We start from the raw sequence: 15,442 nt of genomic DNA on the forward strand, positions 1-15,442 counted from the left end.
TCCTTCAATATTTTTTCAGCTTAAAAATATCTAAAGAAATTTTTCTGGTGATTCATTCTGAAAGACAAACATAATAAATTAAATGAAATTCGAAAATAATAATGAATTATGTGTTAAATACAACAACAAATTTTTGATAAACAAAAAGTGCATAAAAATTGATATTAAAATAATAAACTGTTATTATTTAATAACAGTCATTTTGAAATAAAATTTTCTAAATAAATAAATAATACCGTACAGCACATGCTGCTATAATTTAACAATCAAAATAATAAAAATGAATTAACTTAAATTTAACACACAAAGAAATACTACAAAATTTATTTATATTTTTTTATTTTTTTGCTAATACATTAATTATTTTAATAATAATTATTCTCGCCGGGGCAACTGTCTCTCCGAAAGATCCATTCTGAAAGACAGATTTTAATATTAAATTGATATTCTTTTATTTACAATTAATTAATAGAAATTTTTTTTATAAAAAATAATAAATTAGTGTATTACATACAACAATTATTGTTATGTTAATTTTTAACAAGTTCGTTATCATTATTAATTTATAAATATATAAATATAAAAAAAAGTGCATAACAAGTTAATAATTATTCAATTAAATTATAAACAATAAAACAATTAATTTCACATGAAAATAAATAATTAATATTTTAAAAAAGACTAAATTCAATTTAAAAAATAAAAAAAATAGCTAAATAAATTTTTAAAATATAAATAAATCTTTGTAAACTATTTACCATGATTATTTTTTGTGTCTTGCAAACCCACCTTTAAATTTGAACTTGTAGATTATATTTCCAGCTTGTATAGATTCTCTCTGCTAATTAACAACAATGTAAGACAAAAAAAAATAATAAATAAATAAATAAACAACAATTTAAGAAATGAAAAAAAAATATAATTTCAAATTTTCTAACAGCTGCAAATCTCCATCTATGAAAAAAAATTAAGGTTTTAAATAAAATAATCTAATCACCTAAATGCACATTCTAATAAACATTGCATATTCAAAAAAATCAATTAAATTTTCCATTTACATTCAACACATGAATAAAAATATTTTTTTAAAAATTACCTCACTTTTCCAAATACAAATATTATTTCCATTTTATTTATTTATTTATTTTTCATTCACAAATACCATCAATAAGCTGAAAAAATTAATTTCATTTTCCAAGATACCACTCATATCACCTGAAACATTATTCTTACCTTCAACATTATTCATATAATTATTATTATTATTTTTCAAAAACAATACTATTTTTTTTTCTCATTTGTTGTTATATTTTTTTTTTTTTTTTCGTTTAAATGGAACAATGGACATAGTGTGATATTTTAAAAATACATAATTACTAAATTCAAAGCACTTGTTATTTTTCAATTTTTCATTTTTTTTTTCATCACTCAGATTATTATTATTATTTTCTAATATTAAATTAGAACAATAGATATTCTACAATATGATAGGACATATACAATATAAATGTATATATGTTATTATAATAATATATACATAAATATATGTATCAATTATTCATCATCATTATTATTATTATTATTATTATTAATATTAATTAATATATGTATATAAAAAAGAAAAAAAAAAAGAAGTATTTATCGGAGGACATAGTAGTAGTATATAAATAACTGTGTGTTTAACTCTGCACAACTAATCAGTGTTACAAATCTTGATTTTTTTTTTTCCATTTCATCCAATAACAATAATAATTAATAATTATTATTATATATTTTAATATTAACTATTATTATGAAGACGACAGCAGGCATTAAAACATCCCAATGGAAAGCTATCTGGAAAAAAACTGTTGGAAAAAAAAAAAAAATGCACAGTTACAGTTAAAAAGAAATTAGAAAAAAAATAAAAAAAAAAACAATAAAAACATTTATACAGTATAAATAAATTAATAATAATATTATTGAATTTTTTGTTTATATATTAAATATTGTATATTAATAATATATTCGATATCATAAATTATTTCAAGGGTGTAATGTTATTATTTAAATGAATTATTGTTTAAACATAATTTTTTAGTGTCAATGTTTACCTGAAAATATTAATAATAAATACCGCAAATAACAAAATAAATAAATAACATGTGAGATATTTAAAAAATTAATAAATAAATATTATTAACATTTATATTATTACACCATTGATGGTATTACGACGAATAATTAATTTTAAACATATTAAAAATTATGCAAATGTTTGTTTTGTTTTGTTTTTTTAATAATATAATTTAAGCACAATTTTAAATTCAATAATAATAATATTATGTGGCTAATGAAATAACATTAAATTTGTTTTTATTTTTTTTCATTATTTAATTTAAAATAAAAAAATGTAATTTCAATTAGCCACATTTTAAACATAGGATGAAAAATACTTACATATTATTTTAAGTTGTTTTTTTTAATGAGCCAATGATAAATTAGTTGTCAGAATTTTGTTGTGAATATGGATAATTTTGGTAGCCCATTCCACCACCAAAACCAGGATTTTGTTGTCCAGATTGTTGTTGAGTTGGAGTATTTCCACTGCCACTGTTGCCACCACCACCACTACCACCACCACCGCCACTTCCTCCACCTCCTCCACCACCTCCACTTGGATAATAACCAGGTGCACCAGGATTCATGCCTGGATAAGTACCATATGCTTGAGGAAATGGACTTGGTGTACCTGGTGCTGCTGAATTACTACCAGGTTGTCCAGGTTGTTGTTGCTGTTGTTGCATTTGTGGTTGTGCCATTTGATTTGATGGCATATTCATTTTTCCACCCTTCATTTGAGCTTCAATAGCTTCAGCTTCTTTTGGTTTTCCAATACTTCTATAATACTCAGCCCATTGAGCACTATAATCAGGTTGTCCACCGTTTTGTGTAGCTGCTGTTTGTTGTCCTTGTTGACTAGCTTGTGCTTGTGCTTGAGCTTGTTGCTGTTGCTGTTGTTGTTGTTGTGCAGCAGCTGCAGCAGCACCAGCTGAACCTGGTGGTGCTGGTTGTTGATCAGTCTTTGCTTGTTTAGATTGTTGTTCAATCATTTCTGCTTCTCTATGCATACCCATTGAACGATAATATTCTGCCCATTGTGCACTGTAATCTGGTTGACCAGTTTGTGGATTCATTTGAACAGATTGAGCTGTATTATTAGCATCACTTTGTTGTCCTGTATTTGGCCATGATTGATAACCAGAATTTGGATTCCAAGTTGGATTATAACCAATTGGACCACCTTGACCACCTGGTGTATATGATCCACCACTTGATCCCATACCACCACCACCACCACCACCTAATTTTTCACTGAATATACGTTTTGCATGTTCAACTTGTTCTGGTGAACCACGAATAAAAAATACTTTTTCATTTTCAAATTCTTGATTATTTCTATCTAATTCACAATGAGCACCAGTCTGTTGATTTATTTGCTTTATTGTTTCACCACCTTTAAATAATTAAATTTAATTTAATAACAATAATACTAATTTATTTAATATAATTAATTTACCTTTTCCAATAATTATTCCACATTTTGTTGATGGTACTTTATAAGTTGTTTCAATTTTATTTTCCATTGAACCACCAGATGAACGTCTGTCCCATCCACCATATTCATTAGGACGACCAGCACCTCCACCAAAGCCATTACCTCGTGATCCATTACCATTACCAGTACTACCACCACCACCACCACCTCCACGTCCACCACCCATTGGATTTCTATCGTCTCTTCTCTATAAATAAATACAAATCATAAATTAAAATTAAAATTAAAAAAAAAAAGGATAAGTCATTTATCTTTTAACAATTACGTATCAGTAAATTATTTAAAAATAAAAGAAAAAAAATAATAATTTGTAAAAAAAGACAAACAATTACACTATCGATGAGCTCTTGAATTCTTTGTCGAGCTTGTTCTACAGCCTGTGGTTTTCCTGAGAGTAAACATTTTCTATCACCTGGTCCTTCTTCTCTTCCTTGTTGAAATTGTACACGTGCACCAGTTTCTGATTGTATTTTTTTAATCATATCACCACCTTTTCCAATTACAACACCAACTGCTGCCCTCGGTACAAGTACCTATATAAATAATATAAAATAAATAATAATTAAAAATTGATAATTATTTAAAAAATAATTTTTTATTATTTACCTCAACACCATCAGGACTTGAGCCACCACCTCCACCACCTCCACCTCCACTACCACCATGACCAAATCCATTATCACTTGAAAAACTTGATGAACGTTCATTATTTGTTCTTGGTCCTCTTTGAAACATTTGCATTTCTTTTTCAGCAATTAATTCATAAACTAAATTTTTAGCATATTCAACTTTTTGTGGATCTCCAGTTATTCTACAATATAAAAATTATTATTATTATTAATATCATTAACACAATATAATAATAATAATAATTGATAATTTACCTAAGTGGTTTTTCTTGTTCTTGTAATGATGGTCCATCTTGAATAACAATCATTTTAGCTCCAGATTTTTCTTGAAGTTGTTTAATTGTTTCACCACCTTTGCCAATAATTAAACCAACTTTTGGTCCTGGTATCATAATTTCAACAGAACCACCACCTCCTCCACCTCCACCGCCACCATGTCCTGAAGACATCATTGGTCCACTTCCACCTCCAATACTTCCACCGCCAATACTTCCTGAACTGTTACTACCACCACCCATGCCTGTTTCACCAAGACCCTCAGCTCTGCATCGGTCGTTGACAATTGACAATACACGTTCTTTAGCTCGACTGAAACAATTTAATGTAAAAACAAAAAACAATTATTAATATTTTTAAATTAACTATTTTTTCAAATAAAATATCTAGGTAAAATTTTGTTATTCATGAATTTAAAATAGAATCAAAGAAAAAAAATCGAAGCACTAGATACTAGTCAAATAATTTTTACAACACATATAATACAATTTTTTTTTTTTTCTTTTGCAAAGCACAATCACATGGCTGTAATATATCATCATCAATTAAACCGACAATTAAAAATATATTTATATATATTCCACATTTTTTAATAATATAAAAGCAAACAATTTGTTTATGTTGGAAAATTAAAATTATTTTAAAAAAACGAAAAGCAGATATACAACAAGTTAATATTAATCATCAGATAAATAATTTTATAAAAAAAAAAAAAAAATATATATTATTTTGGATATCGTTGAGATCAATATGTCCCCATGCACAAATTCTATAATGATAAATTGACATGATATCGATAATATTTGATATAAACATCTCCTCACTTCCTAGTGAAAGTAAAAAACTATTAGTTGCAAATAAGATAAATATTTAAATGACAAAAATAATATAATTTCCAAATTATTAACAAGAATTAATTTTTAAAATTTAAATAATATTCATTTTGTAAATTTAAATTAAACTGATTATTTATGAAAACAAATGTTATTATATTCAATTGGTGATGATGATGATAGAAATTATTATTATATTATATTTTAATGTGATGATGATTATCAAAGACGAATCAGTCTGTCCCGGAGCACCCTAGTCGTCAAACACTGCAAACAAAACATAATGTTTTTTTTTTTTTTACGTATTTGTTTCTGTTTTTTTTTTTCAATTTTCTTTTTAAAACAATCATCTCACAGAGTAATAAATTATCGTAAGGATATTTTATCAACATGGGCAACAATATTATTAGTTTGGAAAAAAAAAAAAAAAATCATTTTTCATTTGTTCTAATTTCATCACATTCCTAAAAACCATTATTTTTGTTTTTCCTATGTGTAAATTATTTCAGGTGAAAAAAAATTGCATTGCATTGCAAAATTATGTAAAAAATGAAAAAGTTAATCTAAATAAAAGATGATAGATAAAAGTATCATTTTAAGAGAAAAAAATACAAAAAAAAAAAAGTCTTTTCTTTGAATAAATATGAGAGAATATATAATAATATAAATAATAATATAATAATGAAAAATAAGAAGGGAAAACAAGTTACTTGACAGCTTCTCGTGAGCCAGTTAGAGTGCAAACACGATCAGGTAGACCGCCACTTTCAGGTGCCATTTGTATTTTACATCCTGTTTCACTTTGCAATCTTGTTATTTGTTCACCACCTCTTCCAATAACTGCAATAATATCAATAAATATTAATAAATTTTTAAACAAATTAAAACAACAACAACAACAATAAAAATAAAAAAATAAATAGAATATATATTTGTTGCAATGGATTAATTCCTCTTGATGATTATTATATTATTATACTCACTCAGTCCAACCATTTTATCAGGTACCCTGATATCTTCATTGCAAATACCACCAAGACCACCACCACCACTACCTCCACTTCCTCCACCACCACCACCTCCACCAAGTTGTGGTGGTGAAGAAGACTGACTCAATCCTCGTCCACCATGTGAATCACCAAGCCCTGATTGTCGTAGTCCCAATAATGGATCAACAGCCAATTTTTTAGTATCAGGTTCTAAAATTTTTAATGAAACAAAACCATTCCACCCCAAAAAAAAAGGAGAAAAAAAAAAAAAAAGAAACAAAATTTACATCAATCACAATATTGTCATGATTAAATCATGTGTTGTAAATAATTTTTTATATTAAATTAAACTGATGGATCATCATGATGATGTATCATTAAACATAAACTCACCTTGGCTATCTTCAAGTGAACGTTTTAATTTAATATCTGGATTCGATGCATTTGTTGGATTAATCTTAGCTGCAATCTGTGAAAATAATTATTAACAAAAAAAACAACAACAAATACATAACAAAATAATAATAATAATAATAATAATAAAACACAGGTATAGCTTGTAATAAACTAACCTCAAATAAAATATAATTATTATAATAATAAGGGATATATTAAATGTTAAAAAAAAAAATAATAATAAAATACATAGGTATTTTTTGTTATTGGAGACATATAGCTGATCTTTCACCTACAATTATTGGAAAATTAAAAAAATATATAAACAATCTCGATTCAATAAATAATAATAAATTATTTGGTTTTTTGTCTCTTTTTTTATAGGTATATTTTGGAGCACAACATGATACCTGCAGGTTGTTGTCTCGTAACCGGGTCATAACATGCAAATAATATATTGATATAAAAATAAATTGGGATATTAATTAATGGAGAATTCAACATACCTGTTTAGCACGCTGTAAAGCAGCAGCAAAAGCCACACTTTGACTGAAATTTGGTGGCGGAGCAACCGCTGAATAATCACTCATTGTTATTAATCATCAAATTCCAAAACAACAGTTGAATATTAATTTATTTGTTTAAATTTAATAATGTTTTAATTGATCCACCTGGTGTTACGGTAGCTTGGCTTTTTTTTTCTTTTTTTTTTTTTTGGCTCTTTTTTAATTTGTAAGAGAAAAAAAATTGACACAATCACACGACGCCGACAAAGTGAAAATATAATTTTCAATTTCACTTATTCACACACACTGATAAAATTATAAAAATAATTGTTTAATAATAATACCAATTGGATAATTATAAATATTAACTATTTATTTATTTAATTGTGATGTTTTTTATATAAATATTTATTTTATTTAAACTGGAGATAATGGACCTCCCGGTAGGCGTTAAAAAATTTTTACAAGAGAGAAAAGAACACGCACACATAAATCTATGATTTTTTTTTTCTTTTCATATATGAAAATATGTGGAGAATTGCGCAGGCGTAAATTACACACACACATACGTAAATTAATTAATTTTTTTTTTTTTTTATGTCGAATAATGTAAACATGGCTGAATAATTTTTAAAATCTAATTTTGTTTTTTTTATAAACATAGCAAAAATAATTGTTGAATTAGCTTGTTAATTTGATTAATAATGTTTAAATTTTTTTAGTGAATGAATTTATAAGACAATTAAAAAAATAATTATGTTAATTTTTGGAGGGAAGCATAAATAAAAAGGCTGGTTTTTAAATATCGAGATGAAAAGAGACAAAAATATGTTATTAAAAAAATGGCTGACATCATGATTGTGGCGGTAGAATTTCTAACAAATTAATTGACATGACACACAAAAATGATTGACATAATAACAAAAAAAAAAATTTAAGCTATCTCACTGCCTGACACGTATTTAATTGTCAGTTGTGGAGGCTGATCAACATTCAACATTCACTCCGCCTCTTTTAACTATAACACTCTTGTTTAAATCAAAATTAATTTAACGTAGTTGTTTTACATACGCATTGATATTTTGGTGATAATTTCAATTTGCATTGTGATAATAATATGTCAAATTTAATAATTGAATCCTTGATTAAGGAGTCAATATCAGATGAGGATCTTGATGAAATTGTTGATAAAGCCAAGGATTATGCTATCCAACATGGTAACATACTCTATTATTTAAATTATATTCAAAATAATATTAATTATTATATTTACAGGTGTTTGCATGTGTTTCAAGAACAATTATGACAGAAATAAAGTACAATTATCAAGATTTGTTCTGGTACCAACTAGTTTTCCTAAATTGGAATTTGAAAAAGGCATTGTCATTCAAAAAATACTCAATAAATTAATCCACAAGGTTGCATATGATCATGATTTTATCTCTAAAACCACCAAAAGGTAAACACATAAATCAACAACAAAATAATGACCTAGTTTATTGTTTATTATCTCAATGCGATAATTTATTTATTTTTTTTAAATAAAATTTTATTTGCAGTGTCATTGAAGCTGATAATTTTACTGCTGAGTTATTTAAAATTTATCAAACAGTTTATCAAGAAGGTATTACTCAGGTAAATTAATTAAACAAATGTTTAATTTATTGTTTATATTAAAAATGAATTATTTAATTTATTATTGTTTTTATTATCATTTAGAAATATAGCCTGGGACTTTTTAGATCAGACTATATGCTTGATGATTCATTGAAAATAAAACAAGTTGAATTAAATACAATTGCTTCTAGTTTTGGTGGTCTTTCATCACAAGTAACAAAGTTACATAAATATATACTTTGTGAACTTGATAATGATGATAAAATAAATCATGTAAGTATATTTAAATAAAAATTTCTCTTTTTTATTTAACTTTGAATAAATGTTTTTTTCTTTTTTTGTAAAGCTTCCAGATAATGAAACAGCAAGTGGTCTTGCTGATGGACTTGTTGCAGCATGGAATATTTATGATAATAATCAAGGACGAATATTATTTGTAACTGAAGAAAAAACTTGTAATATTTGTGATCAACGTGCTATTGAATATTTGATTCGTGAAAAAAATTTAAAAATTAAAGTCATCAGAAGAACATTCAAGTATCTCATTGAAAATGCTAAATTGAGACCCAACAAAGAGCTAATTGTGTTGGTTTAATTATCATCAAAATATTTATTTTATATTTTACATATTATCAACTAAATAATTTGTTTTTTATTTTTTCTCTCTAATCTAGGGGTAATGATTTGGTGTCTGTTGTTTATTATCGTACCGGTTATGAAGTTGAAGCATATCCAACTCAAAATGAGTGGTCAGTTAGATTATTAATTGAACGATCACGTGCAATTAAATGTCCATCAATTCAGTATCATCTTGCTGGAACGAAAAAGGTAATTTATCAAAGTATATTTAATACAAGTTGATAAATTATAATAAATATATTTTTTGTTAGGTTCAACAAGTATTGAATAATCCAAAAATATTAAAACAATTTTTAAATGACGAAGAGGCTAGGCAAATTCAAGATGTATTTGTTGGACTTTATTCTCTTGAATTGGTATGTTTTAAGCATAATATAATTAATATTATATTTTAGCTTTTGATATGTGTGTTTTATTATTTTTTCTAAAGAATGAAGAGGGTGATAAAGCTGTTGAGATGGCAATGAATGAACCAGAAAAATATGTTTTAAAACCACAACGTGAAGGTGGTGGTAATAATATTTATGGTGAAAATGTTAAAACAACATTGGAAAATATAAAAAATTCACAAGAACGTAGTGCATTTATATTGATGGAATTGATAAAAGCACCTGTTCAAAAAAATTATATAATATCTCCTGATAATAAAAGACCACAGTTACAAGATTGTCTATCAGAATTGGGAATTTATGGCTACATTATTGGGTAAATTGAATTAAATTTGTTTATTGTTTTATTAATTAATTTATTGAATTTATAATATATTTATATTTTATTATTAATCAGGGATTATAATGAAATTAAAGAAAATCAACAAATTGGTCATGTGATACGTACAAAACCTTGTGATGAAAATGAGGGAGGAATAATTGCTGGTGCTGGAGCACTTGACAGTCCTTACCTCTACAATTAACAACAACAATATAAATAATTGTTAAGAAAAAAAAGAAAAAAAATATATATATATAAATTTTATGATTTACAATGGATAATTTGTCTTTTTTCAATTTTAATTTTAATGGGAACAACTGGTTTCAACATGAGATCAACCTTGAGTTTAATATCTTGAATATTTTGAATGTTATTTTTTTTAATAACATAATGACGAAGTAAAGTTGCTATGAGTACTTTCATAGCCATCATTGCATATTTAAAACCAAGACAATTTCTTGGACCAGCAGAAAATGGAATATAACAGAATGGATGTCGTGTCTCTTCTGGTAAAAATCTATCTGGATTAAATTTAAGTGGATCAATCCAATGTTCAGGAGAACGATGCAACTTCATGATACCAAGAACAACTGAGCTACCTTTTGGTAATGTATAATCACCTGTTAAGTTATAAAATCTATTATTGATAGATAAATTTATTATCAAGTAAAATTTAATTTGACAATTACCAATGTCAAGATCATCAGTAACATGTCTAACTAAAATTGGACCAACTGGAAATAATCTCATTGTTTCTTTGATAACTCTTTCTAAATATTCCATACGATTTAAATCTTCATGTTTTATTAATACATCAGCTTGAATATCATCACCATAAATATCACAAAGTTCTTGAAAACATTTTTCCTACAATAAAAAAATTTATTATAAATTAATTATCTTTTCAATGTTATTATTAAATGACTCACTTGAATTTCTGGATAATTTGCTAGCATTAAAATAACAAAACAATTTACTGATGCTGTTGTGTCATTTCCCTGGAAAATTATAAATATTTAAATAATAAATATTTATTTATTTATTTAAACTTACAGCAATCATCATTGTGTCAACTTCTTCTCTCAATTCTTCGTCAGTAAATTTAATTCCATTGTTTGATAGCTCCATTAATAAATCAAGAAATGCTTTTCTTGTTGGTCCACAATTATCAGGCATTTCAATAGTATTTAATTTTTTATTTTTTAATAGCAATAACTCGGCTTTTTTTTTTTTAATTACCTGTTGAAAAAAAAAATGTTGATCAATTTTTTTTTTAGATTAATTAAATTTGTACAAATTTTTTTTACATCATTTGTTACACCGTGAAGATATTTGAGACATTGTTGTTGTTGTTTTGCAAGATTTGTACAGTAGAATATAATATCAGGATGTAGCCAAACTTTAAACATTCTTGAAAATACTATTTCAAACATTTTTTTTGCTGATTCAACGTATGATGGATCACCATCTGTTTGTGCATGTACACTAACACCCATTGCAGTTTCTTTTTCAATAAAAAAATTTCACAAAATAAATTACATCAATATTATATTAAATTAAATAACTTACCACAAATAATGTCAAGTGTACAAAGTGAAACATAATTAAATACATCAAATTCATCACCATTTATTTCAATTTTCATTTGTTTTATCATAATTTCTGATTGCTGAGAAAATACTTCGACAAATGATTCAAGTATTTTTTGATTAAATGTTGGTACAATTAATTTTCTATGTACTCTCCATTTAGATGCTAAAAAAATTATTTAAATAAATGATTCATCATATGATAATTAAAATTAAATTATTGGTTTTTTATTTTTTGTTGATCCTTGAATTTTTTTCGTGTTTTGCATTGTAATAATTATATTTATTTTCATTGTTTTACGGAATATATGAATTTTTTTTTTTTTACTTTATTTTTATGCTTGGCACGAAAATATTAAAGTTAGGTGCTTAAAAAGCACGAGTATAATTAAACAACTTGTACTTGCATCACGTATCAGGTAGTTGTGAATGATGCACACTAAAATACTGAAGTTCAAGTAATAAAAAAATATTATTATTAAAAATCCATACCTGGGGCTGAAAATAATCCTGTTCCTAGCCAGGGTCTTATCATTTTGTATAATTCCTCTTTTTCGATTGCCTTTGGACTCAAAAGAATTGTCTGAAATTTAATTTTAATTATGTAAAACGATTTAAATAAATTTACTCTTTTAAAAAATAATAAGCTTAAAAATTAAATTTTGATAATAAATCATGATTAAATGAAAAAAAAAGTGCAATTTAAAAGCAACATATTGAAAATCGCGTGTAAACTGATCGTAGAATGTAATTTATCAATTTTGTCATCACGTGACTGAACATTCAGACTGATTTTAATCACGATGAAAAGTGTTTAAAAAAATAAAAAATTTACCTTTATTTGTTCGGCATCATGTACAGCAAAAAATAATTTACTACCAAGCCAAACACGAAAAGGCGATGGATATGAATTAAATAGTTCCATTATTTTATTTAAAATATCTGTGAATAAAAATAAAGCAACTCAATAATTATTTTATTTTAGATAAATTGATAAATTAATTAATTGACACTTGCCTTGAGTGCTGCCAGCGAAATAATGACAATTACCAAGAAATGGAAGAGCAGGTGGACCAGTAAATTTTGATGCTGCTTTGTAAAGACGATATTTGCTCAAATAAAAAATAATTATTGCAACAACACCACAAATTCCAAATGACAAAAATACAAATGACAATGAAATCATCATTTTATTATTATTATTAAAATTAATTTTTATATTTAAAAAACAAAGTAAACTTGATTTTTTTTTTATATATTTTAAAACTTATTCAGAGAGAGTAATGATACTGTTGATGTTTTTTACACGATTGACAATAATTCGAAAAGAAAAAAGTCATCGAAACATTATTCCCCACTGTTAATTTAATTTTTTATTCTCCTTCAAGAATATCAGCGTTGAATACAAAAAAATCACATCAAGGTTCTTCCTTCTATTTAGAAATTATATTACTGAAAAAATAATAATTTTAACGAGAAAGCCATAATAAATTTAAACATATGTAAAAAGTTTCCTGTAACGGTTATAAAAAAATAAAAATAAAAAAAATAAGCGACAGATTATTTGTAAAAGAGAAAATAATCTAAACTGGGTAATATTTTTTTTTCATTATTATTATTTTAGCAAGTCGACTTGTTTTTATATTCAAATCACGTAAAAAAAAAAAAAATAAATAGAAAAATTGAAAGTATTTTATTCATCACGTGATTCTGTAGAAAAAAAAACATATTAATAATAAAAAAAGTATTAAAATATAGAGCTGAATAATAAATTCGAAATTTAATAATTAATTTGTTTTTTTTCTTTTAAATTAATGAGGATTCCATTGATGATCTTGTTGATTGATATTTAAAATAAATAAAAAATTTAATTTAAATTTTTATTTGATATCCAGTAATAAATAATAATAACAATATTATCTTAATAAATGATATTAGCTTTCATCTGCAGGTTCTTGACATAACTCTTCAGATTCTTCAGGTGGTTCTTCATCAACATTGTTTGATGCTCGTGGTGTACCAACAGTAGTTTCAACAAGACCAAGAAGATCTTCATATTCTTCTGTTGAGAAACGATCTTCTGCATCTTCTACAATCTGTTGATTAAATTAAATGACATGTTTATTTTTTATTTTTATTTTGTTTATCTATTTGTTTTTAAATAAATAAATTAAACTTACACAATCTATTTCAACTTTTTCTTTTGGTGGTGTATTAACCATCATTAATTTTTCACATTTTGTTAATTTATAATCACCAACTTTTGCTAAAAATTCTTTCATTTTTTCTGGTGTTTGATGTTGACATGCTGTATCTTCAAGATATTTTATTGTCTCATAGGTTACTGTTGCCAATCCAGAGCCCTTATTTAGTTTTCCACTACTTTTCATATTTCTTAAAAGTTTAAGAACTTCAAAGTTACTCAAGTATGCTGCATTTTCATTGAGTCTGTAATTTAATTTATATTGTTATTAATATTATTTTTAACTTTAATAATTTAGCTGTCTACTTACACTTCCATTTTTTATTTTTTCTCTCAGGCATTCACTTGCCACGTGGGTACATAAAAATTAAAAAAAGTAAAAAACCTATTTATTTTTTTTCAAGACAGCTGATTCAAGAAGACAAGAACAAGAAGAAGAGTTGCCAACTTGGTAGATGTTCGAGTAGAAAAGTGCTGCCAATTAACCCAGATATAAACATTAAATATAAAATGCAATAAAATGTATATAATAAATAATAATTAATAATTAAATAGCAACATATAATAATTATAACACGTTGAAGGTAAAAAAATAAATAATTAAAACATTCACAAATTTATTATTATTAAAAGATTAAAAGATTGATTTTTATTTTATTCTTACATACAAAATTGTTAATTGTTAATTGTTAATTATTTTTCATGTTTTACTTATGTTACAATTTCTAATTTATTTAATATCATTATCTATTTTTATGTTTAGCATCATGTACAATAAAAATTAATTTTCTATATCAAGTTAGGACATGAAAAGTCGATTAATCTAAATTACATATTACATATTATTAAAAAAAAAAAAAAAATTAATTTTTTATATTAAACTAGGACCAACTAGGACATGAAAAGTCGATTGATATAAATTACATATTACATATTATTATTAAAAAAAAAAAAAAAAAAAAAAAAAGTTATTTAAATTGTTGATATTTACGACTGACTGGTACTACTGCATCATCATCATCACTACTGTCTCCAAAAGCAGTTTCTTTTTGTTTTGATGATGAATTACTTGATGGATCATTTGATGAATGAATTGTAGCAAGTTCATATGAGCTTCCTGCAGCTTCTTGATATTCATCTCGTGGTGCAAATGCCCGATTCAAATGAGCAGCTTCTTGATTACTACTTGGTATACATTCACGTGGATTAACAATGTGTGCACCATTACCGTTAAATAGTACACTTCCTGATGTCTTTTTTCTATCATTGTAATACCAATATGAGATAGCAAGTATTGCTAACACAACCAATAATATAAGTATAACCCACATGGCAATTTTCATTGATTTACCGTCATCATCTTTTTCATCCATGTCCTCAATATCATTTTCATTTTCAATTTCATCATCATATTCTTCACGTTCAACAAGTTCTTCAGCTTTTGTAAGACGGCTAT

At 25.3% G+C, this 15,442-nt stretch overlaps 4 protein-coding genes across 7 annotated transcripts; 1 reads left to right on the forward strand and 3 right to left on the reverse strand.

The window, feature by feature from the left end:
* Nucleotides 1–1,641: 1,641 nt before the first annotated feature.
* LOC122851197 (far upstream element-binding protein 3) lies at nt 1,642–7,722 on the reverse strand. Of its 2 annotated transcripts, none has more exons than XM_044150279.1 (10): nt 7,228–7,722; nt 6,719–6,794; nt 6,320–6,535; nt 6,047–6,176; nt 4,483–4,815; nt 4,205–4,409; nt 3,925–4,131; nt 3,560–3,785; nt 2,440–3,496; nt 1,642–1,847 (listed from the first exon to the last, which is right to left on the reverse strand). In XM_044150279.1, the coding sequence occupies exons 1-9, from the start codon at nt 7,309–7,311 to the stop codon at nt 2,481–2,483; spliced, it is 2,493 nt and encodes an 830-aa protein (XP_044006214.1). In that variant the 5' UTR covers nt 7,312–7,722; the 3' UTR covers nt 1,642–1,847; nt 2,440–2,480. The 2 variants fall into 2 exon arrangements, with proteins under 2 accessions (XP_044006214.1, XP_044006215.1); XM_044150280.1 differs by having other exon boundaries at nt 3,931–4,131; nt 7,228–7,721.
* A 229-nt stretch (nt 7,723–7,951) lies between these two features.
* LOC122851203 (glutathione synthetase-like) lies at nt 7,952–10,396 on the forward strand. Its single transcript, XM_044150289.1, has 9 exons — nt 7,952–8,444; nt 8,503–8,686; nt 8,787–8,862; nt 8,947–9,117; nt 9,191–9,429; nt 9,519–9,672; nt 9,735–9,839; nt 9,914–10,188; nt 10,270–10,396. The coding sequence occupies exons 1-9, from the start codon at nt 8,345–8,347 to the stop codon at nt 10,394–10,396; spliced, it is 1,431 nt and encodes a 476-aa protein (XP_044006224.1). The 5' UTR covers nt 7,952–8,344.
* A 59-nt stretch (nt 10,397–10,455) lies between these two features.
* LOC122851202 (cytochrome P450 4C1-like) lies at nt 10,456–13,369 on the reverse strand. Of its 3 annotated transcripts, none has more exons than XM_044150287.1 (9): nt 12,801–13,369; nt 12,619–12,725; nt 12,276–12,366; nt 11,764–11,949; nt 11,502–11,698; nt 11,248–11,433; nt 11,124–11,192; nt 10,884–11,061; nt 10,456–10,814 (listed from the first exon to the last, which is right to left on the reverse strand). In XM_044150287.1, the coding sequence occupies exons 1-9, from the start codon at nt 12,970–12,972 to the stop codon at nt 10,456–10,458; spliced, it is 1,545 nt and encodes a 514-aa protein (XP_044006222.1). In that variant the 5' UTR covers nt 12,973–13,369. The 3 variants fall into 3 exon arrangements, with proteins under 3 accessions (XP_044006222.1, XP_044006221.1, XP_044006223.1); XM_044150288.1 differs by having other exon boundaries at nt 10,738–10,831; XM_044150286.1 differs by having other exon boundaries at nt 10,456–11,061.
* A 245-nt stretch (nt 13,370–13,614) lies between these two features.
* Nucleotides 13,615–14,404, reverse strand: LOC122851206 (DNA-directed RNA polymerase III subunit RPC9-like). The gene is made up of 3 exons (XM_044150292.1): nt 14,297–14,404; nt 13,964–14,231; nt 13,615–13,879 (listed from the first exon to the last, which is right to left on the reverse strand). Exons 1-3 carry the CDS (start codon nt 14,302–14,304, stop codon nt 13,718–13,720), a joined length of 438 nt encoding a protein of 145 aa, XP_044006227.1. The 5' UTR covers nt 14,305–14,404; the 3' UTR covers nt 13,615–13,717.
* Nucleotides 14,405–15,442: the final 1,038 nt, after the last annotated feature.

The sequence above is a fragment of the Aphidius gifuensis genome, linkage group LG3, assembly GCF_014905175.1.
Source record: "Aphidius gifuensis isolate YNYX2018 linkage group LG3, ASM1490517v1, whole genome shotgun sequence".
Classification (NCBI taxonomy): Eukaryota; Metazoa; Arthropoda; class Insecta; order Hymenoptera; family Braconidae; genus Aphidius; species Aphidius gifuensis.

Excerpts from the sequence above, each read along its gene's own strand:
- LOC122851197 (XM_044150279.1), bottom strand. The coding sequence starts at position 7,311 with ATGAGTGATTATTCAGCGGTTGCTCCGCCACCAAATTTCAGTCAAAGT. Across the intron at positions 4,410-4,482 it reads GAACAAGAAAAACCACTTAG|AATAACTGGAGATCCACAAA; the intron begins GTAAATTATCAA and ends TTTATATTGTAG. Across the intron at positions 3,497-3,559 it reads TGGAATAATTATTGGAAAAG|GTGGTGAAACAATAAAGCAA; the intron begins GTAAATTAATTA and ends AATTATTTAAAG.
- LOC122851203 (XM_044150289.1), top strand. The coding sequence starts at position 8,345 with ATGTCAAATTTAATAATTGAATCCTTGATTAAGGAGTCAATATCAGAT. Across the intron at positions 9,430-9,518 it reads CCCAACAAAGAGCTAATTGT|GGGTAATGATTTGGTGTCTG; the intron begins GTTGGTTTAATT and ends TCTCTAATCTAG. Across the intron at positions 10,189-10,269 it reads ATTTATGGCTACATTATTGG|GGATTATAATGAAATTAAAG; the intron begins GTAAATTGAATT and ends ATTATTAATCAG.
- LOC122851202 (XM_044150286.1), bottom strand. The coding sequence starts at position 12,972 with ATGATGATTTCATTGTCATTTGTATTTTTGTCATTTGGAATTTGTGGT. Across the intron at positions 11,699-11,763 it reads TACACTTGACATTATTTGTG|AAACTGCAATGGGTGTTAGT; the intron begins GTAAGTTATTTA and ends TTATTGAAAAAG. Across the intron at positions 11,434-11,501 it reads TTCACGGTGTAACAAATGAT|GTAATTAAAAAAAAAAAAGC; the intron begins GTAAAAAAAATT and ends TTTTTTCAACAG.
- LOC122851206 (XM_044150292.1), bottom strand. Across the intron at positions 13,880-13,963 it reads AAAAAGTTGAAATAGATTGT|ATTGTAGAAGATGCAGAAGA; the intron begins GTAAGTTTAATT and ends TTTAATCAACAG.